The sequence below is a fragment of the Vigna angularis genome, chromosome 9 (assembly GCF_016808095.1).
Source record: "Vigna angularis cultivar LongXiaoDou No.4 chromosome 9, ASM1680809v1, whole genome shotgun sequence".
Classification (NCBI taxonomy): domain Eukaryota; kingdom Viridiplantae; phylum Streptophyta; class Magnoliopsida; order Fabales; family Fabaceae; genus Vigna; species Vigna angularis.
This window is the reverse complement of record NC_068978.1, coordinates 11976378-12003633: the sequence shown is the minus strand read 5'-3', so window position 1 is coordinate 12003633 and position 27256 is coordinate 11976378. Positions and strand designations below refer to the sequence as shown.

Sequence of the window (27256 nt, the reverse complement as noted above, 5' to 3'; positions counted from 1 at the left end):
TGGAGGAATCAGTTTTCATAAAACGTTCAAGTACTTTCATTAGCTCTTGATCATTGTAGGGGTCTAAGAAATCTTCAGCACCATGCTACTATTATTGTACATATCCATAATTGTCATCATGCTCTGTAACAAACAAGATAATATGAAACAGGTGAAAAATGTAAATGAAGAGAAGAACCTGTCTCAGTTCCAAAACAAGAGAACAGGAGATGTTGCTTTGCTTTCTCCAATTGAAAAAAAAGTAACTTAAGAACCCTAATGCTAATCTGATTTCATAAACCAAAATGTGACAATCACTTAATCTGATTTCTAAAAAGAAAAACAACGTGGCAGAGAGTAAAAAATCAGACGTAGACTCGTCGTTTGCCACATCAAATAAAAGTTAACGTCGTTCAATTTTAAGGATTAATTATAAGAGTTTCAAAATTAAGAGGATTAAAATGAACAAACCTTTCGAATAGGGACTAAACCCAAAATCGCTTGATAGTTAAAGGACTAAAAACATATTTAACCCATGAAAGTCTGATATAACAAATAAAATCTGTGATTGTCAGAACCCTTAAATTTCGTGTGAGTGGAAGCCAGGTGTCAGTGGAAGGGTATCAGAGCTTCAGATAGTGGAAGACAGGTGTGCAGCGCTGAGTGGCCGATCGATTTTAGTGACGGTAGTATTTAAGGCTAAATTTCAAACTTCGTGCCACTTTTCTGCATGCACCCTTCATCTTCAACCTTCTAAACTTTCCATTTTCTCCTCCTTCTCGCTACAATCTCCATCTTCTCTCTACGATTTCTCATCCTTTTCTTCTTCGGATCATCATTCAGTCAACGCCTGAGTATTTCTGGTGCCAAGACCTACACTTTGGACCGATCAAGTTGTGGTTTAAGCTGGTGAGTACTTCTCTTCTTAGACCGTTCGTTTTTCTGTCACATGGAAACCCAAATTCTGGTTGCATGAGTGTATTATCTCATTCTGATAGCAATTTTGGTCTTGTATTTGGTTTAGTTTTTAAATCGGTGAGCTCTAAGTGTATAAGACTGGTAGTGGTGAACCATATCCGGCATCTGTGAGCGTTCGGCTACGTTTAGAGGTAAGGGAAACTTATATAATTTGATTATGATTTTTGTTTTGAATGGTTGCATGTTGGTTGATCGTGGGATGAATATGAAATATGATTGTTACTGTATGTTTGGCTGTATGAATGAATGAGATATAAATTATGAGAAAATGGATTGATATAAGGTTTTGATTCTATGTCTCAGTATTCTGCGTAATCCTGTGGTTGTCATCAAAAGTCATTATTGACCGTTCGGTTTTCCTTTGGGTGTTCGGTCTGGACTGGATTCTTCTTTTGTGGAGAATTTCAGTTAATGACCGATCGATTTTCTCTTAGTATACTTGTAGGTAAGTGTTCGGTCTAAGTATAGTTTCCTCTTTATGTTTCCTAAACAGTTTAGTTAATGTATTTTATAATACCTAAACTCGTAGATGTTACCTTTATCCTTCATTGAAAATAAGTGTTGTGTAATTGTATATATATATTCCTTCATTTTGATTTAAGCTCAGTAGTGCTCAGTCTTGAACCAAGCGTTCAATCTCAGTAGTGCTCGGTCTTTAACCAAGCGCTCGATATTTTTATTATACCCATTGTGTACTCTATTTGAACTAAGAGTGATCGGTCCAAGTCAATAGTATTCGGTCAAATCTTGTAGGGTTCGGTTTAAGTTCTCAGGTTCCATCAATAGTTATTATAAATTTTGGTTAAGTCTAAATTATATGTATTCTTTAGTATTCTGTACATTCTTAGGAGTTATGTCTAGTAAAATACTATTATGTGGTAACTGTTGAGTAACCAGTAAAACGTCCAAATATTATCACGAGCGTTCGGCTAATGATGAGTCTTAACTAGAAAGGACCTCACGGTCTTACACTAAGTGTTCAGTTCTGTTAGTCTGGAACGTATTCAAAACGTTCGGTCTTGTCTCTCGGGGGGAATGTTATTGTTCAGTTTTGGTTTCAGATGGGATCTGTTTATATTGGTTCGGTTTGATTGTATTATGGTATATGAATTGAATAGTATGGAAATGAAAGAGTATTCCAGGGAGGAATATCTCATGAGTGGTTATTGGGGTAGAGTATGAATGTGGTTATGCTTAGCTGGCAGTTATTCTGATATTCTATGATTACTCATTATCAAGTAGAGAGCAGTAAGTCATGTGTGAGAATGGTAGGAGGTCCTAGTCCATAAGGTGAACTTGGACGAAACAGACTAACCTCGGGTGGCAACTGTTGAGGGCATCCCAGCTATTACATCACCCGGGTGCAAAAACGTCGTAGCTACACATAATTCATACAGTCCGGACAATCAAGAGTAAGGTGGTCGGTCATTGCATGCTTTGACTTGTAATTATGATTGGATGTTACATGTTTGTATATTGAATTATGTTAGATTTATGCGAAGTATAGGTTTTATTGAATTAATTAAATTACATAAGCTTACCCTATTTTCTGTATTGTTTGTTTTGTCCGTTCGGTTGTCTTTTCTTGTTGCAATGATCATCCTGTGGATGTGAGCAGAAAGAGAAGAGCTGCTGGAAGAGGCTCTGGAAGAAGTGGAAGTAAAAGCGGAACCATAGGACCGTTCGGTCATTAGGTTGGGTTCTATTTTTGTATAACCGATCGGTATTAGCGTAGTTTTGGTAACTGATCGGTTTAACAGTTAGTTCTGTAAAGTTTAAATTTTGTAGTATTTTCGTAAGGCCGTTTGGCCATAACTATATATTGTTATTCTCAGAACTAAACTGTAATATTGTTATCTGTGAATATTCTAGATATGGTTTTATGCTGTATTTTTGGGATGTTACAGTGGTCCTCTATGGCAATAACACTTGGTCCTCCTTTGTTTAAAAACCTAAGATGACAATGGGAAAAGTTTAATTATACAACATAATTAAAAATATCATTGCTTAATTCAAAAATATATCCAAATTCTTTATTACCCTTTCCTACTCTTCAAAACAAAAGGTGTTTGCCCCATTATAAGACACACCAACATCTGAGGTGTTCAATTTTCGCTCATAGAAATTAAAAAAATGCACCTGATTTCCAAAATGGAAAAAAAGAATAACTCAAAATGGTAAAAATTGATATTTCTCACTTTTTATCCTAAAAAGAAATTTATCAAAACAAAAGCACATAGTGTTAGATAAACTTAAAAGTTTAGGGATATAATTGTAATTTTGTTAGTTTTTAAGTTACACTGTACTTTTAATGTTTTGGTTATTATTTCATTAGTCAAATCTATCTTTTGTTTTTATTAGAAAAGTTGTAGGTAGTTTAGAATTCATAGGATATTATATTTGTTGAAAGTTGTTAATATTACTTTGTAAAAGGTCAACAACCCTATTAGAATTAAGGCTATTTAAAGCCATTTTTGGATTAATGAGAAATATCATCGCAGGTTTATTCAAAAAATATATTTTAGCGTGTGAGTGCATCAGTTTTTAAGGAGAAATATTTTGCACTATGTGTGCAGTGACCATGTGTGTAGTGCCAATTTTTTGAAAGTGTTAAGTCACGTTTTTTTAACAAAGTGGTATCAGAGCTGTATGCTCTGAATACCGAGAGAGAAAAGAAAAGGAGAGTCAAACACCGTGAGGGAAAAAGTGCGTGCTTGAATATTTTTTGTGAGAGAGATGACAAAGGTAGTCAATGGAATGAGTGTGCCACAATTGGTCTTTGCAGATGAAGGTTCTTCTTGGATCCCAAGATGTATGGGACATAGTGGAGGACGGGTACAATGAACCTGCAGATGATGAGCATCTGACAGTAAACTAGATCGTTGCGTTGAAAAAGACACGAGTGAAAGATAGATCAACTTTGTACTTTCTGTATAATACAGTGGATGAATCTGGATTTGAGAAAATAGCTAATGTAAAGTCAGCAAAAGAAGCATGGGAAATTTTGAAGGTGGCATACAAAGGAGATACCCGCGTGAAGCACGTCCGAGTTCAAGCCCTTAGAAGAGAGTTTGGACATATGGAGATGGATGAAAAAGAAGGAGTTGCCGAGTTTATAGCTCGACTGCAAAAGATGGCCAACCAACTCGGAATGAACGGAGAAGAGGTTCCTCCTAACCAGGTTGCGGAAAAGATCTTGAGAAATCTGACGGATGATTTTGAAAGTATCATGGTGATTATTGAAGAGACAAAGGATTTATCAACTCTCACTATGGAGGAGTTAGCTGGGTCATTAAAGGCCCACGAATTGAGAAAGAAGAAGAAAAAGAGGGAACCCGATGATCAAGCACTACAAGAAAAGTTTGACTCGAATGGAACTCAAAATACTCAAAGCGGAGGTCCTGGAGGCAGAGGACGACGATGAGGTGGACGTGGTCGAGACAATGAAGAGCAAACCGGTCAGTAAAATTGGCATGACTGAGGACAAGGGAAAGGTCGAGGAGATTGGTTAGAAGTGGAGTGTTTTAAGTGTGGCAATCACGATCACTATGCAAATGAATGTAGATCAATGAAGTGCTACAACTGTGGTAAGCTCGGTCATATTGCTAAATTTTGTCGAGCCGAGAAGAAAAGTGAGAGAAACCTTCTTACAGAAGAAGAAGATGAAGAAGAGATGGGGATTTTGTTGACGTCAAAGATATTAGAGTCGAAGTTGGAGAATTCGGATGTTGGACCATGCTTGAAATCAAAGGCTGAGGAGATTTCTACCAACTCAGTATGGTATTTAGATACTAGAGCAACCAATCACATGTGTGGAGATGAAACTCTTTTTTATGAACTCACCAAGGTGGAGGTCGGATTTGTGTCTTTCGGAGATGACTCCAAGGTGGCCGTGAAGGAGCGTGGAACAATCTGACATGTGCAAAAGGATGGAAGAGTTGGAGAGATTAGGTATGTTTACTATGTTCCTAAGCTGAAGAATAATATTTTGAGTGTGGGTCAGTTGTTGGAAAAAGGTAACTCAATTTTAATAAAAAAGACCATGTACTATATTTGAAGGAGAAGAATGGTCGTCTTGTAACCAAGGTAAGAATGAAGAGAAATCGGATGTTTAGACTAGAGTTGCAGATTTTGCAGGAGAGGTGTTTGAAGGTGGACATGAAAGATGAAGCAATGATATGACACTTTCGGTTTGGACACCTTAACTTTGAAAGCTTGGTCGAGCTCTCAAGGAGAGAATTATTACTCAGATTACCCGATATATAATTTGAGAAGAAGTTTTGTGAAGAATGCATGCTCGGAAAACAGTCAAGAACGAAGTTTCCAAACTCGGTCATGTACAAGGCAAAAGAGCAACTCGAATTGGTACACACCGACCTATGTGGACTTATTACTCCTAACTCATTCAGTGGTAAAAGGTATTTCATCTCATTTATAGATGATTTATCTAGAAAAGCTTGGGTGTATTTTTTATAGGAGAAGTCGGAAGCACCAGGGGCATTTAAGATGTTCAGATTGATGGTGGAAAAGGAAACTAACAAGAAAATTCACATCAGCAAAGTTTAAGGAGTATTGTGAAGAGCATGGGATAAGGTGTTTTCTTAGAGCTCCATATTCACCACAACAAAATGGTATTATAGAGAGGAAGAATATGACTATTCTTGATATGGTTCGAACCATGCTTAAAGGGGAAAATATGCCAAAAGAGTTTTGGGCGGAGGCTGTGCAGTGTGCTATATATGTGCAAAACAGGTGCCCACATTCGGAGTTGGATGGAATGACACCACAAGAAGGATGGAGTGGAAGAAAGCCAAGTGTCAAACATTTTAAAGTTTTTGGAAGAATGGCTTATGGACATGTCCCAAGTCAACTCAGAACGAAACTTGATGACAAAAGCAAGAGATATGTTTTCATTGGCTATGATGAACAAGCAAAAGCTTACAGGTTGTACAACCCGGTTTCAGGAAAAATTCTGGTAAGCCGAGATGTCCAGGTAAATGAAAATAGTGAATGGAACTGAGTTGACTTGAAAGAAAAACCTTCAGAAAGCATGATTTTTGGGGAGAGGACTCAAATGTTAATACCAGGTGTCCGGAGATCACAGATGAAATGATGAATGAATATGAAGAAGAAGAAGATGATCCTATAAGGCCAAAATTTTGGAGTCTAAATGACATTTATAACTCCACTGATGAGGTACATATAATATGTCTGTTGACAAGTGTAGATGAAGAATTTAAAGTTGTCAGCATCGTTTCAGGAATTAAGAAAGTTTATCAGGATGAAGAAAGGATGATTTTAAAGTTTATTAGGGGAGTTTTGTTAGATAAACTTTAAAAGCTTAGGGATATAATTGTAATTTTGTTAATTTTTTGTTATATTGTGCTTTAATGTTTTGGTTATTATTCTAGTAGTCAAATCTATCTTTTGTTTTTATTAGGAAAGTTGTAGGCAGTTTAGAATTTATAGGATATTATATTTGCTGAAAGTTGTTAATATTACTTTGTAAAAGGCTCACAGCCCCTGTTAGAGTTAAGGATATTTAAAGCCATTCTTGGATTAATGAAAAGTACCACTTCACATTTATCTGAGAAATATATTTTAGTGTGTGAGTGCATCTGTTTTTAGGAAGAAATATTTTGTACTATGTGTGCAGTGTGAGGTTTTTTAGAGTTACGTTTTTACATAGCACAATTATTTCACATATAAAAATTTAGATCAATCATCGAGTCAAACCTTTTTTGCAGTGTAATTTTGGATACTTCTGTTATAATAATATCTATTTATTTAGACTTTCTTTTTCTACCAAGATATCCTATCAGTCTCATTAAATTATTTTATATCAATCACCTTTTAGTTAAAAATTAGCAATGCCAACAAGTATATGTTACTAATACTTTGACCTATTGTTTTCTCTGTTGCATCTAATAATGATTCAAGCTACTCACTTGGTCATTTGAAGCAATTTTACTTAACCTTATTTCCAAATAGGTTAAACCATTTAGTTGTCCCTATTTATGTAGGTTTTTCTCAATTTGATCCTCGTTTTTTTAAAATCTCCAATTGAGTCCTAAATAGTGCTAATTTAAATCAATTAAGTCTCTACCATTAAATTGGGTTAACGGGGGTTAAGTTTTTTATGACCTGGCACTTTGACGTGGTAAGTTTTTAGTACGTGGCCTTTATACTTGGAATTTCATAACATTAAACATTTTTAAATTAGGGTTTGTTGGTCGAATTTCTGGGTTTTACTGTGTGCAAGTTTCTTGGCGGTGCATGGAGGTGGCTCTTGAGGAAGATGATTCGAACAACGACGAATTTTTGGTTGCTGACGATGACAACTTGCGACGAAGAAGTCGCTATTGAAGGTTTGTTACATTTTGCGATTCTTGCGAGAGAACAAAATTTGCTCGCAATTTGACCTCGTCTCTCTGGTCTGTGGTTAGGGTTCAAAAATGGTAGAGGACGAGATGTTAATGGCAGCCTGAAGGAGATTCGCCAAGGTGAAGAAGGGGTATGCCTTAGTGGCCACAGCACCACGATGAGACACCCCGAGAAACGCAAAGACGAACTCGGGGCAGTTGGAGAGAAGGATCATGATGACCTCACCTTGTCGCACGCCCAATCTGTGGAGGCCAACCGCCACTTTTTGGGTGGTGGCGTTGACGTCGGAGTAGGTGTAGACTTTTCCAGTGGGGGCATTGATCCAACAAGGGCGTGAAGACTTAAAGCTTTTGATAGCTAGCAACTGAAGTGAAAAGGTAAATATCCTCAAGGCCTGCCCAAGACATTTTGCGTTTTCGGTATCTCAAAAATCACCAAATAGCTCCTCACTAACCACAATAATGGCATTGCCAACGCCAACTCAAATCTTTTCACCCCCAATCGCTTCAGTCTGAATTTACAAGTTCACAACCTCGAGTTTAAGATCGAAATCGCTGAAAGAAAGAAACCCAAAGTTCCAATCGCCGACTAGGAGTGGAAAGGGAGCCTTTTTTGAAAGGGAAACGAGAGAAAGAAAAAGGGGAGCTTGATCTTCTAGGGTTTCGAGACTGTGATTTTGGGATAGATTCAGAAGGTTTGTTCAATCAAAACAATAACGCTATGGGAGATGTCTGCTCTTGTTCAGATTTTAGAAACCCTACTTTTAAATTTTTTTTTATGAAATGCCACGTATAAAAGAATCAGAATGCCACGTTTAAAGAACAGGTCATGTCAACCTCCCACCTCATCAAAAACTTAACTATGTTAAGACAATTTAACGGTAGGAGCTCAATTGACTCAAATTAGCATTTTTTAGGACTAAATTGGGGATTCCAATAAAACGGGGATCGAACTAGGAAAAACCCACGAAAATAGGAACAACTAAAGGGGTTTAACCTTCCAAATATTATTCCTTTTCCTTCGGAAACAAATTAAACATTGGTGTGAAATTTAAAGATCACATGATTCAAAATTGGATTGATGCTAAACAATGATTTGGTGAGTTATTGAATGTTAGAAATAAACGAGCAGTGTACATTATCTGATTTCATTATATTATAATTTTAATCACAAATAAAATCAAACACAATAAATCAAAACAAAATCACTCGTCCAAGTTAAAAAAAAAACTTGAGAGCAACCATGTTATTTACAAACAAAATATTTCCAAATCAAAGGTGGTATGATAATTTGTTTACTTACATAGATGAAATCAATGTGTTAAAACTTGACATCTTCCCAACTTTAGTACTTCAATGGTTAAACTAATCATTTGAAAAAATGTCAGATTAATAAACAAAATGAAAGTTTGATATAAGTCATTATAAGAATCTCCTAAGTCAAGCTTATACAATCTTCTCCATTGTACCCATTTTTTTAAGGCGATAAAAAAAGAAGTCATTTGTTTCCCAACTTAAACAGAGTCATATGTGCGATATCTTAAGTAATGTTTTTTTTGTCTCACAGCAAGTCTCCTACGATTTACTCATGGATTCAACTTCTGTGACAGGTACAATATCTTAAGTAAGGTCTCATTTGTTCTACCCAAGTCTCCTACGATCTTCATGTTTGACATTTTCTTCTTCAACCATTTGAATATGCAAACAAAAACTATCAGTAAATGAGGTATGAACTGAATAATACATACTCAAATGACCAGAGAAAGAAGCATATACCACAAACAAACAAAAAAAACCTAAATTTGAATGGGATGAGGTTTCCTAATTTTTAGGATTTTCATCTAAAAAGTTGATGGAAAAGACATAGTAAGAATGAAAATTAGGGTTTTCTTCCAAGAAATAATTTAGAGTTTTTGAAAGAGGATAGGAAGATGGAAAAGAGAATTGAGATGAGGTTCGGGAGAAAAAGTTAAAGGTAAAGGATGAAGCTCAAGCGACAATATTAGGACGAAGACAAGGCAAAAGATGAAGAGGAAAAGACTTTCACAAAATAGAAAATGAATCTATACCTAGCCAAAAAAAGTGAAGAAGAAGCAAAAGATAAATGAAACAAAAGCGAATACCACTACCTTAGCTCCCTCACCCTTTGTTGATAGAGCATCATAAATCGGATGCATGAGCCATAAATCGACAAAAGAAAGATCATTGATAGCTTAGGTTTAACAACTAGACTGGAGATGATAAGCTCTTTTCGTAATATTGAATCAAAATAAGAATAAAAAAGATATGAGTTGAGTCAATGAAGAGCATAGTTTAAGAAATGAAAGAATTAGAAATTGTGAAAAAAAAATAGAAATAAAGATTTTGGAGAAAGAGAGAAATAATGTTAATATTTTCTCTCTTAACTAAGAATTTGTTTTAATCTGCCCAAAACTTATCCTAATTAAAATAATATTAGATATACTTCATAAACAATCCAAAACATCTCTTAAAAAAAATCAAACTTAATTACAGTTTTCATAAACCTACCGAAATGTTTTGGAAATTTTCATAACTAAAGAAAGAAAATCACTCTTATATTACATATAATTTGGACTCTATTAAATTTTTAAAACTTAATTAGAAAAGATAAGTTGATACAAGTAAATAACTAATATACAAGATTTTTTTGTAAACAACCATTTAACAAATTTGTCTTAAGTTATAAAAAATTTAACATATCCAAATTAAAGTCTTGAAAGTGTAGCTAATGCAGTTATAATCAATTAAAAATAAAAAATAGTATCTACAAAAAATTTATATCCGAAACAATAAGTGAAAGTTAGAAAAGTAAAAAAATGTAAAGTAAAAAAAATATATCATATAATCTAATTTATGATCACTAAACTCTAAAATAAGCTAAAAAGAGAAAATAAAATATTTAAAAATATAATCTTTGTATAATACAACTATTAAAATGTATAAAAAATATGTTATCTTTCACTTATAAGTTACTATTTCAATCTAATAACACATACACCTTTAGTTCGTTGTTTATACATCATCATTATTTTATTAAAGATATCAAACAATGTCTCACAACACTATACATATAAATTACTCAAAATGTACACATGTTCATGATATTTTGCTTTATAAATTAACTTTGACCTTTTCTTTATAAAAAAATAGCTTCTAAGTATATTTTATGAATTAGATATTCTTTTTTAATTTATCATTAGAAGTTTCACGTTAATTAAAAATAACACAAATTTATTATAATATATAAATAAAAATAAATTTTTTCTTAAAAACTAATTTTGAAGAAATGAATTAAACCTATATTAATTTTTTTATATAATATTAAAGTTTATATTAACAAATCATCTAATCATACTCATACTCAGAATATGTCTATGTTTTAAAAGAAGGTTGTTTTAGATTTAAACTCTATTTTTTAACATCAATTGTTAATTTTGTTTTTGGTTAATGATACATAACATAGGGTTATGAAATAATAACACATGAAAACTGAAAAAATAAGTGTTCACGAGCCCAACAACGTTGAACAGTATGTTATAACGTAAGGATTATTTTGTTTGTGTGAAAGTGACTGCTGCAAAGTCTTGCAACAGGTGTTTGTCAGAAACTTCTGACACATCTTTTTCTCTCTCTGCTCTCTTTCTTCCCACTTACAATTGAAGTAAATGGAGCCAAGTGCAGAAGTTCTTCCCTGCCCAAGTTACCCTTTCCAAATCCTTTTTTAACATTTTCTCATTCACACTGAGAAAGTAAGAAAAAAAAGAAGCTTTTTTTCCTCTTGATCATCACTATCAGAGACAGACCCTCTAAAGAAAAAGGAGAAAAAAGACCTCATGTGAATGTGACAATGGAAGCTAAGCCTTTTAGGATTGTTCCCTCTTCACACAACACTTCTGGTTTCTCTTCCACTCTCTTTACTTTTCTCCATCATCACATGTTCTTCATTGTCACCTTTTTTTATTCTTCTTTTTTGTTTTCTTTTTCTTAAGTTTGTGTCTTTTTTTTCAGGGGTAGGAGGTGAACCAGGAAAGAAGATTGTCATTGGACAAGCTATGGAACCTCATTTAATTCTCACAGTCTAAATCTCGTTTTATGCATAAGTATAAAAGTTCAATAAAATCATGATAATTACACTCTCCCGACTTCTACTTTATATAACTTGTTCCATTAATGATATTTCTGCACAAAAAATGAACAAATTAATATAATTTTTATGTCATTCATTCTCTTCAAATCATGAAAAAACTTATAAAAATTTGTTCTCATAACTTATATCAATCACAACATTTATTACATATACATAATTGAATTTCATTTACATAATTTACATAATTTACATTCTCATCGTAAATAACATTTGAGTTAAAAAGATCACAAACAAATACATATATTACCATTCATAAAATAATTAATATCTAATTTAATCTTAATCAAATCACATGAAACAAATTTAACTGTCACTCCCAACCTGAAATTATGTCGTTGAGAATGCTCCTTGTACGTAAGTTACTCAGTGTTTCTGATCAATTTCAATGTGAATAGGTAGAAAACTAGTTGAAATGAAACTAGAGTACAAGGGCAAATATGTCATCCAACCCATCTTCTTCTTTATCACGTGCAAAAAGGAAAACTTTTTCCTTAACTTCTTCTCCATGCTTGAAAGAGGTTTTCTTCCCCATTTCATTTTCATCACAGTATCACTGCATCCTCTACTTCACCGTTTCTCCTTCCTCGCCCAACCATGGCCTTGCCCCTTCTTTCTCCTCGCCGCCGTTGATACTTCGCGGCAACAGTGGACATAGCTGGCGATACGTCCTCTTGAGAATCAAGAGGCTTCCTTCTTCATCCTCAAATCACAACTTCAGATTCTTCTTCCTCCTCTCCATTTCAAACCTATTGCTCCTAGTTGTTCTTATCTCCGGCAAACCAAGGTTCTCATTTATGCTAAAACCCACAGTCACGGTGACCAGGACCTTCTTCATCTTTAGGGCTGGTAGAAAATCGTCTCTGCGTTGCTAGTCACGTTTCTGCTAGGACTGAAGTTGACTTCACCGCTGCTGGTGGCCACCGTGTGCAACTGCTACTTTTCTTTCCTATTGGTTCCAATTTCTAAACAAAGGTTGTTCTTCTCTATTTCAATTATACGTTTCTATTGGGTTTCTGGTGGATTAATATATGATTATGTTTGGGGTTGAGAGTGTTTATGTTGGTGTTGAATTAAAAATCACAAATAAAGTTGAATAGAGGGGGTCTATATGTTCATGGGAGAGATGTGAAGCTGTAATGAATACTGGTTTTGGGGTTATGAAATTGATTTCTGTGTGGGTAATTTTGTGCAGGTGAAAAATGAAGGAAATGGAGTCAATGAAGATGAAAGCTGAAGGTCAACTATATGCAATATAGAGACTAAACTTGGTTGTTCTAAAGGTGAATCTATTGATGATAAAACTATAGAGAAAGTGAAGAAGAAGTTCTGCTTTTTGTTGAATTGGAATTAAGGAATGGAAATATAAGTGAAGAGAATTGGATGGCTAGACGCTACTCGTTGTGTTGGACCGCCAAATGACGCAGGGACGAAGATTCAGAAAATAAGTTTCGTTGTCATAGGGTCTATAATTGGATTTGATTTTGTTGCTATTATTTCCGAGGTCTTACAGTAGGGAAGAAAAATTTGATTGAGTTTGAAAGTTTGATGAAAGTATGTTGTGGGTTCTACATGATTGAGTGCCGGTACCCTCCATCTGTGTTGGATGGGATGAAGAATGATAACTATTGAGAAGAATGGGTCCCCAAGGAAATATTGGAGGGGATTTTATTATTGTTTTTTTTTTCTAGAAAACTGGGTCTGAAATGAGACCAACAAGATCAAAATGAGTCGATTGTATTAGTTTATTAAATCACGGGAGTTACAGTTATGGTCAAGGAAGAGAAAGAGAACTCTTTCAACAGTGTTGAACTTCATCTTGGGGTTGATGCTTCTCATTCTGCGTCACCAGAAATAAACCATGTGATCACTGAAGCTCAGAGGCGTGAGCTTCACCACCAGGTTTTCATCTTCAACCACTTAGCTTATAAACTTCCTCCTCCTCATCACCGTGTCCAATTCCAAAGCAACATGTCAGGTTTGTAATAAATAGCCTTTGATCAAGTGATCATACCTTCTCTGTATATTGCATATTTATAATAAAGTTTTATCCTTTAAAAGAACTATCATGTGGTGTTGTGTTTATTATAGGATGAATCACATTCTGATTTTGGAATGAATTACTATACAGAGACTCCCTGTTTCTTTGGAGTTAATTGTTGGCTTTGTTTTTTTTTTGTTTGGTGCCAAGATTTAGACAAAATGCTCTTGCTAGTGGATTTACTTAGTATAGGAATCCATTTGGGATCTTTATATGTTCAAAGGTAGGCTTAGTTTCAAAACTTTTTATGCTTTTTGGGTATGTTTGTTCATGTACTTGTAAGGTAATGATGAGTTTGTTTTGTATGTTTTGTCCATTGGTTTTGGTTACAGAATACAGTTTCCTTGGTTTTGATCAAGGGAGTAGGATGGTTCCAGAACCTCATAGGTGTAGAAGAACAGATGGAAAGAAATGGAGATGCAGTAAGAGTGTAGTGCCTGGTCAAAAGTACTGTGAAAGGCACATGCATAGAGGTCGAAATCGTTCAAGAAAGCCTGTGGAAACATCTCAAGTTAACTCTCCTTTGGCACCAAAACCTTGTAGCAAGTCACCTACCAAATCAGCTTCAGAGACACTATTTGAAATTTCAAATCCAAACCTTATCATGGCCATGCAACCTAGTGACACACCTTCCAGTACTCCATCAAGGAGCCTCAGCATTGACAATTGCTCTTCTATGAACAGGTCCTTCATGGTGTTTTCTTCTACCTTTGCGGCATCCCCTGGCTCCGGCCTTGCCTCTGCCAGTGCTCCTAAGGCGGCAGTAACACTCGGCAGTGTGGCATCTGTTGCTTCAGATGACAAAAGTTGCCTAAAGATGTGCAAGAAAGATAACCAGTCCAAGAGTTGTGTCAGTAACAACACAGGCAATAGAAGTGATGGGAAAGGAAGCATTGTTGGTGATTCTAATAACATCTCTACTGGAATAAGCTTCTCCCCAACAAGTGTTCTTCAAGGTAAGTTGGTTGCAATAATTTGTGTTTTTGACTATATTTTGTAGGACTATAGGATAACAGACACATCCCCATTCTTTCCCCACTCTGCAGAACAACAAACTCTAAGCCAATCAAACATTTTCCATGGAGTGGGGTCAGTGACATGACTCTGTCATTTCATGTTTCACTTGATCATTAGGCCTCATGTACCTCAAATGTTTCTTAATAGTCTCTCTCCCATGGTCCTACCAATCCCTACTATCACAAAACAGAATCAATAGCAATATAGCATCATATCAAGTATGTTCTGTCCTCTTTACTGTAATGCTTTTTCTGTGGGGCCTGATTCAAATTTCAGAATCTCATGGTGTTGACATAATCGTTAAGTGTACTAATAATTGTGTGTTCAATTAGTCAAGAATCTAGATGGACTTCTCCAAAACTTACTTCTAACTTTACATGCACATAAGACACCCTCATAGATAGTGGTCCTTTTTTTGTTTAGAATTAGGTGTGTTCCACAAAATGCACTTATTTTTGCGTGCCCTTGTGGCATTTTTCTACACTATTTGAGAATATTGGTGTTCATCATGTTAAGATACAAATCCAAAGAAGCTGACTCCTCTAGTTTGAATCTCTTGTTGGGAGAAGATGTAAACGAGACATTAGTTATTGAGTACAGTTATGCAAAAGATTAACAGATTTGTAGATATCAGCATTCCGTTTTAAGAATAAGGGCGAGTACTGTTTACTGTCAGAAGTTACAATAGCAGCATGAGTGTAAACAGCATGTGAATGATTGCATTCACATTTATTATTAAATGAGTTAAATATGTTTTTTTGTTCTCAAACTATTATAAAAAACTATTATAAAAAATTGTTTTTCATTCTTAAACTATTATAAGAAATTGTTTTTTCTCCTCAGACTATTATAAAAAGATGTTTTTCGTCCTTAAACTAAATTTCGTTCCTTCACTCTATGAAAAAGATTCATTGACAGATTTGTAGATATCAGCATTCCATTTTAAGAATAAGGGCAAGTACTGTTTACTGTCAGAAGTTACAATAGCAGCATGAATGTTAACAGTGAATGACATTCACATATATTATTAAACGAGTTAAATATGTTTTTCGTCTTCAAACTATTATAAAAAATTGTTTTTTTTTCTAAAATTATTATAAAAAAATGTTTTTGGTTCTCAAACTATTATAAAAAAGTGTTTTTCGTCCTTAAATTAAATTTCGTTCCTTCACTCTATGAATGTCGTGTAACACATATTTAACCCATATTAAATTGATGCAAGAAAAGAAAAGTTAGTTTGCCCCTGCTAAAAGCCTTGACTGTGGTGGAAAATCGTTACTCCTTCCAATCCCTATCCAAGGGATATGAATTACTAGAACAGTTGTATTATAAGAATGTGAGAATTATAAATATAGATCTTGTCAAGCTTTAACATTTATCTGTAACATGGCTACTATGTGTATTTATCCTTTCATCTCAAACATTCAAATATGATCTAACGATCTATATATTGTTCTTATTTCTCATAATAATCATTTTGTAACTTCCTCCTTATCCATATTAAAATTCAGCAATTTCCTGACTTATTTGCTGAACTACTTCAGGAATTACATCTCTGAAAAACAACAGAAGTACAAAGTTGTGCATCTTTAATGTGTTATATTCGTAACATACAAGGACAAACCTTTCATGTGAAAACTGATAGAACACTGTTGGTTTTTTTTGGCTGCCATTTTCAGTTTTTGGTAACAACCCATCTCACCTGATTGACAAAACCAACATAGAATCTGCACCAGACAGGTGTCGGAGAACGGACGGCAAGAAGTGGCAATGCAAGAGTGCTGTTCTTCCTGGTCAGAAGTACTGTGCCACACACATGCACAGAGGTGCTAAAAAGCGTTTTGCAAACCATGAAATAGCAGCAGCAGCTAAAACCACCACAACTACTTGTTCTGCCGTTACCATTGCACGGTTGCCGAACTCTCAAGCCACAACCGACGTGCTGAAAGAGGGTTCTGCAATTCCAAGTACAAATCTTTCCATGTCAGTTCCAGCAAGTGCTCCTTTCATACAATGCAATGGGAAAGGCTCCAGTAACAGTGACACTGATACCACCATCAGTGACACCTTGCAAGAGTGTAGCTATACTTCTTTCTGAGACACTTTTTTTCATCCTTGATCCTGCTCCATGAACAAGTTTTTATTTATCAGAGAAACTGCTTCATGAACAAGTAACTTGTAACATTTGAGATCAATTATGTGTGAAGTGAACAATGATCTCCGTGAAGAAAAAGATCAACATTGTGTTTTTTTATCATGTCATCCTCAGAGTGATAGATCAAATTATGTGGACTCATACAAGAGGCCTTCAGTAGGTTAGACTAATCACGTAACCAATTTCACCATGACACAGCATTTCATTTCTGTTTTTGCAAAATAAAAATGTCTTTTAATAACTTTTTTTTTATAACTTTTTTTACAACAATGTGATAGCTTGTGATTGAAAGATGAAGAAAAAACAAAAGGGAACTATACATAAATGTGATACAGTTGACTTGAAAAGTTAATAAACTTTGATTTATATCTATAACAAAAAAATTTCATTGAAATTATATTACAATTTGAATTTTCTCTTAGTAAACTTACTCCACTTTCATAGGTATTTTTTATATAGGTTTTTATTTATGTAATAAAACTATCTTCTTAGATTGTTCACATTAAAGAATTTTAGAACAGTTAGAAAATCTAAAAGCCTCAAAAAGATTATAGTGAATTAATCTTTACATTATATTGTTAATATTTGTATTAAATATGTTTGTAATTCTTAAATATATATATATATATAGTCTTTGTAATTTAATTATGGTAATTTTCTTTTATAATAAACGGTATTTTAAGTTAGTGGATAACCTCTTTACAATGTTTGACATATTTCATCCTAAGTATTAAAATGGAATGTCATTTAATACATAAAATAATTGGCGTTATTATATTAAGAGAATTATATCATTAATTTTTAAAATTTGGAGATCAAAATATATTAAAGTTTAATGAGTGACATTTTAATTTTGTATTGAAGTTTAAGAATTATAAACCATGTGACATCCGGGCACTGACGAGGGCGGGGAGTGACGCCGGTGCAAGAGGCATGGTGCAGGGGGCACAGACAGGGAGCGGCTCCTGGCAGCTTCGGGTGGAAGGGATACATGGACGAATCGAACATACACCGAAATGAGAGGGATCTGGAGACTGTGTAGGTATGGGACTATACAGTTGAAGGATAGCTTAAAGGGATTGATTTGGCTACTCATATCACCAAATGCATTTGCTTTTCGGTAGCCTAACTCATAAGAACTCCATAGTTAAGCGTGCTTAGCTTGGAGAAATTCTGGGATGGGTGAAAGTGTGCGAGTGAGGACAAAGCACACTAGAAAGCCTGGTGGTGATCTGTGGGGGCAGTCGATGGTCTTTGTGAGTTGTCGGGGTGTTACAGAGTCTTTAGGTTGTGTTCACATTGAAGGATGAATTTGGAGAAGTGAGAGTGGACATTAAGTTAATAATTGAGAGTAAGTTAATTGTTTTTTTCTCAAGAAATTTGGAAGTGAGTGAGAATGAATTTGAAAATAAAATTGGTAAACATTATAGTCTAAGATTTAATCAATGTGACGGATAAAAATAATAATTTAATTGATAGAAATTAAAAATTATCAAAATGTTCTTAGTCGTAGAAGTAATATAAAATGATAATTGTTAATAATATATATAATTGTAAAAATTATTATAAGGAGAAAAAGAAATAAAAGTGATTTTTTAAAATGAAAAACATTATATTTTAAGATAATTATTTTTAAAATATAATATTTATTGAATATAAGTTTCATGATTCTCTACATCATCTCTCCTGAAATTCACTATCTTCAACCTCCACGGCCTCGTTTTGAATGATAGCTGAAGGGTAATATCGATTTTTTATAAAGAAAAACACTTCTTCTAAACGAAGATCAAAGAACCATTGCATCTCGCAAATCTTCTCCCTTCTCTTTCCACAAATTTGCTCAAATAAACAACAATATTTACTCCAATCTATTTTTGCATATTTCTTCAACAATGTCATTCTTTAAAACTAACACATCGTTAATCCTTAATATTTTGATTTCAAATTTTATGATAATTACTACGTTGTGTTGGAACTTAATATTTTTGTTATAATTTCATTTATTTTGATATCAAGTTCCTTAAAAATAGAGTAGCTACGATCAATCAACATATTTTGTGACTGTTTTGAAGATCAATATTGTCTAATCAAAGTGTTTGAAAAACCTACCATTACTTCCAAAGAAACACTTTGAGTTTCTGAAAATTGCTGAAAGTACCCAAAATGGTTCTGGATGAAATTCTCTCTCAAACTCAACAACTTCATTCAATTAATCATAACAAAGTAAAGTGGCATTACATCCCAAGCCTTGGGAATCTTATTTTGTAGATTTTCTTTTATGAATTTTTTTAGTAAAATTTGAATGTTAAAAGAAGTATAAAACTACAATTTTAAAACAAATTATTGTAAAATATTTAAAAACAAAAGGATCTGGCGTCGCCCGGACTCGAACCGGAGACCTTCAGTGTGTTAGACTGACGTGATAACCAACTACACCACGACACCACACGGCCAGATGTTTCAGTTAATATTTTGTATCATAATTTAATGACTAATTTATTCCTGAAAATATATTGTACAAGTTGATTTTTAAAAGCAAAAATGGATAAAAATGTCCCTAGAATTAAAAAAATATCAGACACACGTAATATGATATGTACTTGTGAGATTCATAGATATTAAATGAGATAGTCTATATAAATTATGAATTTATTAAAGAAGATGAATTACTTTATTCAAGACATAAAATAAGCTTTTTCTTTTGAGTGAAGTTTATTCAATACAACAATTGGGCTCTATAGTAGTACTTGATGCCTCAATAATGTCTTCAGGGCAACTTTTTTCCACCTTATTAGATATAGACATAACCCTTGTTTACTTTATTTTAATAATAAAATCGAAATTATTAGTTAAAAAATCCTGTTAACTAAAATATTTGAAAAATATTTTTATTAAAAATAGCTCGAGGATAAATAAAAAATCATGGAAAGTATTTACATTGAGATTAATCAGTTTATTCCTTAACATAATACAATGTGTCAAACTTTTGATAACTGTTTAATTTATGAATGTATTAAACTAAAATGAATTAAGTATAAGACATATTTTCAGCATATAAGTAGATAGTTATAAATATCATTTTACAAATTGAATTTTAGAATTATAAAAATTGTTAAAAATTTAGTTTAGTAATATTTATTATTTGTTGGAGTTTTGTGTTACCGCTATCGATCACACTTAATATTTAATCTTATATTTGTAATGTTTATGTCTCGAGTGATATCAGATATTTTAAATTACTTATAAATAAGACATATCTTCAATATATGATTAGATTTATATAAAACATATTTTAAAACCAACCTCTTAACAGTATAACTCTCACTATTTTTTGAATATGAACATCACAATAATTAAAATTTAATTGTGATGTTGACGTAAAAAAAAGTTAATTATGATGTTCACACTTCTTAATAGTGTAACTCTATGTGAACAATTTTAAAAAAATTTATTTAACTAATTTTTTTCCATTTTAAAAAAATAATTTGATTATATAATTTTTTTTAACACCTAGGTTAGGGTCTAAAATAAGAGGTCCATATTAATTAAGAGCCTCATTTTATATAAATCAACATGGATGTGTAATTTTTTTTAATCTAATTTAAGTGCTTATTTATCTAGTTTTGTCATGTTCAAAGCTCTATAAGAAATAGGGTTAAGCATTTTTTTTTTCTCACTAAAAAGAAAGTATAAGAAAAGTGAGAGGAAAAAATATGAAATAAAGTGAGAAATATGTTTATTCAATTTAAACATAAGCAGAAGGAAAATTGTAATTTTCGAAACTAATAAATAAATAAGTTAATTAAAATTAAGTAAATGTACAACCATAAAGCTACCCACATATTTATTATAAAGAGAGATGATAAAAGGATAATTTTTGAAAATACAAGTTTCATTTATGTTTCCCACTGTTTCCTCCCTAAGTGAAAATGAATAAAGAAATGTCATGTTTTATAAAATCTTGGATACTTCGATAATACTCATTTTGTAACAGTTAATATTCTAAATATATATTTCTTTTTTTTTCTTCTTATTTCTAAATTATTTAAATCAAAGAAAAAAAAAAGTACATAATGGCGTCGCCCGGACTCGAACCGGAGACCTTCAGTGTGTTAGACTGACGTGATAACCAACTACACCACGACACCGTTTTGTTGCCCATTGTTCTCTTGTTTATATAATAATCGTTTTCATCAAAATAACAGTTTCAAGCATTACAGAAAATTGGGGTATAAGATAGCAACAACAAAGAAGTAGAAACTAAAGTATATTAAGTTCAATTCATTTTCGCAAAATAATTTCTATTGCCCCTGCCAATGTAGATGAGTAAATTATGGTACCATAGCAAACTACAATAGTTCTGTAGCTTGTTTCGAAGTTTGAACAAACATTTTATTAGTTACATTATAATTATTTTTCCATTTTTTTACTTTATATTATGGATCTCGAGTTCCGTTCTTCAACGGATGTCCGTTGAAGCTTTTCAATGTTTTCGTGATTTTTTTTTATATTAATTTATTGTTTTTTAAATTAAAGTAGAGATAGTTTTTAATTTAATTCAATTTAATCATAGTTACCTAATTTATATTTTTTAAATTATAGTATTTAAATTAACTCAATTTATATTGTTTTGTAAATTATTTATAATTAGTTTTCATAGTTTCGTAAATATATAATTTTGGATTATAGAAAATTTTAGTTGCATGCTTAGTTGTCCAGATTTTTGAATTAAAACAAATTTAACTGAAGTTATTGTATCATTTTATTATTAAAATAAAATGTTAATATATCCTTCCAAATAATATATATTGAATTAAAATTTGTTGTTAAAATTCACCTATCATTTATTATTATTAAAATAGAATCTGTAATTGATATTATTTATTATTATTATTATTATTATTCACAAAGGTGTAACATTTTGAATGTAAGATGTTTCATTTTATTGTACCATGTTATTTATTTTTAAGCTCAATTTCTATGGATAGAGAGTAAATCATTCTATTACGTGTAAACATATCCGCGAATAAAACCTGTGACGGATATTTATTATCCGTAGATTACGAGTAGTAGATATTTTAATATCCACTTATAAACAAGTTAGGTATTGGTATTATACTATCCGTACTTGCGGATATCTGCTATCCGCAAAATATAAAAATAAAAATTTAATTTATATTTTATTAAGTTAAATTTAATTAAAATTAACATTAGTTTATATTTTATATATTTTTTGTAATTTTATTTTAATAATTTATAAAAATATATTTTTTAAAATATTTGCGGGTATCCGTGGGTTTCACGGGTTTTAAACATATATTTTTTAAGCGAGTATCCATATGGGTGACAGATGGATTTTTTTTATTGCATCGAGTTGCAGGTAGGCACTATCCGTGACCGTTGTCATCCCTACTCATAACATTGAAACATATCATTTTAAAAGGGAATCTTCACTTTGATGTTAGTTTTGAGGAATTCTTGTTTATTTATGAGTAAATTTTAGTTCATGGGCACACATTTTTATTTTTTTTCTTATTTTTAATAACAATATGTACAGAAAAATTTGTCCAAACAGAATCTTAAATCATTTTTAAAATATTAAGATACCAACATATATATTACTAACATTTTTTTCTTTTGACTGAAATTTATTAAAAAAATTTAAATTATTTGGTTTCGTTAAAAAAATTGATGTGTCTCTCGTATGATTTTGTAAGTTACAATCATAAAGAAAGTGTTCAGGAAAGAGCATTGGCAGCATTATTAAAACAACTAATATTCACCATCACCAGCTACAACACAACAATTAAGCTGATGCATTTAGATGAACATGGATTTATACAATTTCTTTACTCATTGTCATGTTATACCCAGTTTATCTCATCACAATCTCATTGAATATTTGATGAAATTAGGATACAGGGACAACGTTGTAAATAAGAAAAAACTTCACTCGTCCAATTAGCATAAGTGAATTTTGATAGATGAAAATCATACAATTGCCAGATTTTGGTGTGCTACTTGTTGGGTGCTTAGTGTTTTACTTCCTACTTCAGTTGTCAGGAACAACGAAGGCATCAGAAATATGCATTTTGAGCACAGAAACCAAATTACAACCATGTTCCAACAGAAAATAATTCTTGTGAGTTATGTTTGAAGAGTTTGTTATTGTACTGGTTGCATGCATTTCTCTAGAAAAATTTAGAGGGCGAACATTGTCAATGACAAATATTCCACACTGTCGTAAAAGCAAAAAAGATTAATGATTTTATGGAAAACAAATGCATTGTCTCACTCCAAATCGCCTTCATTATTATTTTCGACAACAGTGGATAGTTTCATTCCAAAGAACACTTTTTCTCAAATGCTTGCTGCTCTTTGCGACACAAGTCAAATTCATTTGTATGGTAGTACATGCAGCCAACATAATCATCCATCTCCTTTGTGCACTTCTGATGAAGATCTTTCAAACTGCAGAAAAAGAATTCCATCATCATCACCTTGATACGTGAACCGACCATAAAAGACTTTAGTGTAATGTAACAATTGACAAGATAATTCAGAAATACAAGTTCTAGCACTAATACAACCTCTAGAAGCAAAGAGCTACATCCATCTATTTCTAAGTTTGATAATTCATCTTTGAAACATGTTTTACATATTTTATTACTGTTATTACTGGCATTACCAAGTCAATAAATGTTAAAATTTTTAAAAATTATCAAAGCATTAATTATGAACAAATCCATGAATTTGATGAAAAAAGGGTATAGAATCAGCAATAAACATAGATGATGGACCTCCATAATTATTTGATATGGAACGACCACAAAGGACTTTCACGTAATGTAAAAAATGACAGTCATCCATGCTCTAATACTAATTCATGGTACGGCTATACTTCCTATTCCATCTTATCTACTCTCCTTACTAAAGCTTCTATAGGTCTTCTTTACAGAAGTCCAAATCACCTAAGGATAGACCGAACTATTTCCCCAGGATATGTTCTATACAAACTTTCTCTCCAATGCTTTACTCCAAATCTTGTCTAATGCATTGTTTATCTGTTTCAAGTGCACACTGATGCTGGTGATGACATCACAGTATACTATGTTCACTCATCCACAGCAGCACTCTCATCTTTACTACTTAATTTCATCCTCATCATGAGAACAGAGAAACAAATAGTTTTTGAACTTAAATACATTTTACACCCAGCAGAATGGACTTGTTTATATTCAAGAGCATACAGAGAAAATTTGTGCCGAAAGAAATTACTAGAGAACAATTACTATACTACTACTGCCTAAGATGCATTGAGAACCTAGCCATACCAACTTACCAAGTATGTAGGCTACTTGGAAAATAAACTTTAAAGCTCTAATGTCCTAAAATATTCCTACTTCTAACACTCGTGTTAGCCTTTAACTGCAAAATTTCCCAGCACTCAATTCCAAGATTCCATACAGTATTGCAAATCTTATACCTGTGCTAAAATTTTCTCTTGAGCTCGAGCAGTACCTTTTGATAGAATTTTGACAGTTCCAATGGGGGTAATGCTATGCAATGAGAAAGAAGATGGCCGAATTTTTGACATACATTAGTTAGATTCAAGAATAGTCCTTGGATTACGAGGAAGGTTCCATTTCTTTCCAAAAATCAAGGTGCATGCTAGGCAGCTCCGCACAAATCTTCAAGCCAACTCCCTTGAAAACAAAACTATATGTGAATTCTTGGGACAAATTAAGTCCATTGCTGATGAACTTGCTGGTATTGATTGTCCTGTCAAGCATGATGAATACAGTGATGTCATTCTTGAGGGTCTTCCTCAAAAATATGCTCCCATCATTTCTGTCAATTGAAAGTACGTTTGAAACACCTCCAATCACAGATGATGAGTCTTTTCTCCTTGCTCATGAATCGAGCAGTAATTGCTTTCAGAGGAAATTATTTCCCCCATCGGAAAACTACTCTCAATCCTATGAAAATCCTTCTTCAAGATTGCAATATGCAGTACCACTATTCAAAGGAATTTTGATCACCCAGCCTTTTCTGATCAGGCTGCTTGTGACCGGAGTGGTTGTGGTCGTAGCTACAGATTTGACAACTTTCAGCCACTGCAGTATTCTGCTATTCAGTCTAAGCCAACACCTCGATCAAACACATGGGTCAATCCTGCTACTGCAAGATCTCAAAATCAATCCTATCAAGGCATTCCAAGTGCTATGGTGGCTGAATCTTCAGCACAAGAAAATGGAAATTCCACTTGGATATCATATTCAGGAGTCTCCTTTCATATGACAGGTGAATCTAGAATAATCATCAATTTAATTACTTTGAAGAGACTGATCAAATCTATATTGGTAATGGTGAAGATCTGAAAGTTCTTGGTTCCAGTTCTTGTTTAAAGAATCCTACGAATCCTAATCTCTCTCTCTACTTACACAATTTATTGCATGTACCCTCAATTACCAAAAATTTGCTCAATGTGAGTAAGTTTGCTCTTGATAAAGGTGTTTATTTTGAGTTTGCTTCCTCACTATTGTACTGTTAAATCTCAGGCCACCAATGAAGTCCTTCTTGGGGCATCGTTGGAATTGACGATCTACACTCCTTCCTAAATCACAGCATTCAAGCCAGTTCGTTTCCAACCAAGTCAAAGATTCCTCAGTCTTACTCTACTACCAGTATAGTTGTTAACCCTGACTCTGTTGTAACTAGTGTTTCTGAATCTATCAACTTATGGCATGCTAGATTTGGTCATCCAAATCCTTGTGCTGAAAATTGTAATGGCTCTTTGTAAATTCCATTCATATAATAAAACTATGAATTTTTGTTCATGTTGGTGTGCTGGGAAGTCTCACTGACTTCCTAACTCTTCTGAAATTGCATATATTGATGTAAAATCATTCAGTTATTTAACCGGATGTTAGTTTTTTGTTTTCTGTAATCAATTTAGAAGGCTTTAGAGCCTATATATACTTAGCTTGTATTCTCTGTTTTCATTAACTGAAATAACATACAGTTCAGTTTTCCTTTAATCTTTTTTTGTTTACCTTTTCTCCGTATCCTTTTTCTGATAGAGCATATATCTCTAGTCCGTGTTGGAACATATCCTTCTTAAGAGACATCTCAACGGTGTGATTAGATATATGTGAGTGGTCTAATAATTATAAACTGGATTGGATCACATGGTTGGCACAAAAATTCAATCCTGTTGCATAGACAATCCTATTAGAGGTTCAATTGCAGACTAAATGTAGCGAATGGACAACATAAATAACACAAAGAAATTGATTCTCAACATCACAAAGTGTCCATATAATCCAAAATAACATAGAATCTGCACCAGACAGGTGTCGGAGAACGGACGGCAAGAAGTGGCAATGCAAGAGTGCTGTTCTTCCTTTTATTCTATGTTATAAAACTTTTTAGCACCTCTTTGCATGTGTGTGGCACAGTACTTCTGACCAACAGCACTCTTGCATTGCCACTTCTTGCCGTCCGTTCTCCGACACCTGTCTGGTGCAGATTCTATGTTGGTTTTGTCAATCAGGTGAGATGGGATGTTACCAAAAACTGAAAATGGCAGCCAAAAAAAACCAACAGTGTTCTATCAGTTTTCACATGAAAGGTTTGTCCTTGTATGTTACGAATATAACATTAACACATTAAAGATGCACAACATTGTATTTCTGTTGTTTTTCAGAGATGTAATTCCTGAAGTAGTTCAGCAAATAAGTCAGGAAATTGCTGAATTTTAATATGGACAAGGAGGAAGTTACAAAATGATTATTATGAGAAATAACATAGAATCAAGAAATCAAGAAGTGGCAAGAAGTGGCCATATAATCCAAAATAACATAGAATCAAGAAATCACTCACCACTTAAAAATCTGAAAAAAAATCAACAAAACCTATTCCAAATTTTCAAACCTACCAAACAGGGATAAAAATCAGAAGAGACAAGAAGAACTCACAGTCCAAGGACACAGCGGGTAACATCGCGACCCTTGTCAAGACACTTTTCAGGGTTAGGATCCTTCTTCTTGCACTTCAGAAAATCCAAGTTCTCAGAGTGGCACCGGATCCCAATGTGCTTCGATGATGCCATCAACACCGACGACGATGGGATTGGATTTCCCGAGGAATCTACTGCGCTCGCCATGTGCAGTTCAATACTTGTTAGCCACAACAAAAAAGAGAAAGCGCAATTCGATCAGCGTCGTTAAGTTCCTGAAAAAATGAAAGTAAATTACTGGGAAAATGAGGGAAATAGAAAATGGAGAACGGAAAGGCATTTACGACATTGCCCTTACCCGTGGTTGTTGGGAAGAAGCGAAGTGGACAAGATCAAAAGGATGCTCTCGTAATTTGGTTAAGAAATAAGCTACCAATTTACTGTTAATATGAAAATTAATTCCACAGTAGCATTATATTACTACTGGTAACATATAAGATGTTACTTGCTAAAAGAAATTGTCCTTCTAAAGATTTTTAAAATAATAAAATGCATAACTTCAATGTCAGAGTTTTTA

General features: G+C 33.2%; 3 protein-coding genes and 2 non-coding genes across 5 annotated transcripts; 2 read left to right on the top strand and 3 right to left on the bottom strand.

Annotated features, from left to right (window-relative positions):
- Positions 1 to 5608: 5608 nt before the first annotated feature.
- LOC108336800 (uncharacterized) lies at positions 5609 to 7678 on the top strand. Its single transcript, XM_017573249.1, has 3 exons — positions 5609 to 5950; positions 7181 to 7325; positions 7404 to 7678. The coding sequence occupies exons 1-3, from the start codon at positions 5609 to 5611 to the stop codon at positions 7676 to 7678; spliced, it is 762 nt and encodes a 253-aa protein (XP_017428738.1).
- Positions 7679 to 11996: 4318 nt separating this feature from the next.
- Positions 11997 to 16817, top strand: LOC108338225 (growth-regulating factor 9). The gene is made up of 4 exons (XM_017574985.2): positions 11997 to 12480; positions 12701 to 13483; positions 13879 to 14502; positions 16243 to 16817. Exons 2-4 carry the CDS (start codon positions 13276 to 13278, stop codon positions 16659 to 16661), a joined length of 1251 nt encoding a protein of 416 aa, XP_017430474.1. The 5' UTR covers positions 11997 to 12480; positions 12701 to 13275; the 3' UTR covers positions 16662 to 16817.
- A 2272-nt stretch (positions 16818 to 19089) lies between these two features.
- Positions 19090 to 19163, bottom strand: TRNAV-AAC (transfer RNA valine (anticodon AAC)). The gene has a single exon. It is a non-coding gene; the product is annotated as a tRNA-Val (tRNA).
- A 1629-nt stretch (positions 19164 to 20792) lies between these two features.
- Positions 20793 to 20866, bottom strand: TRNAV-AAC (transfer RNA valine (anticodon AAC)). Its single transcript has one exon. It is a non-coding gene; the product is annotated as a tRNA-Val (tRNA).
- Positions 20867 to 22839: 1973 nt separating this feature from the next.
- Positions 22840 to 27063, bottom strand: LOC108338227 (NADH dehydrogenase [ubiquinone] 1 alpha subcomplex subunit 8-B). The gene is made up of 3 exons (XM_017574986.2): positions 27038 to 27063; positions 26699 to 26954; positions 22840 to 23189 (listed from the first exon to the last, which is right to left on the bottom strand). The coding sequence occupies exons 2-3, from the start codon at positions 26884 to 26886 to the stop codon at positions 23057 to 23059; spliced, it is 321 nt and encodes a 106-aa protein (XP_017430475.1). The 5' UTR covers positions 26887 to 26954; positions 27038 to 27063; the 3' UTR covers positions 22840 to 23056.
- Between the last annotated feature and the right edge of the window lie 193 nt (positions 27064 to 27256).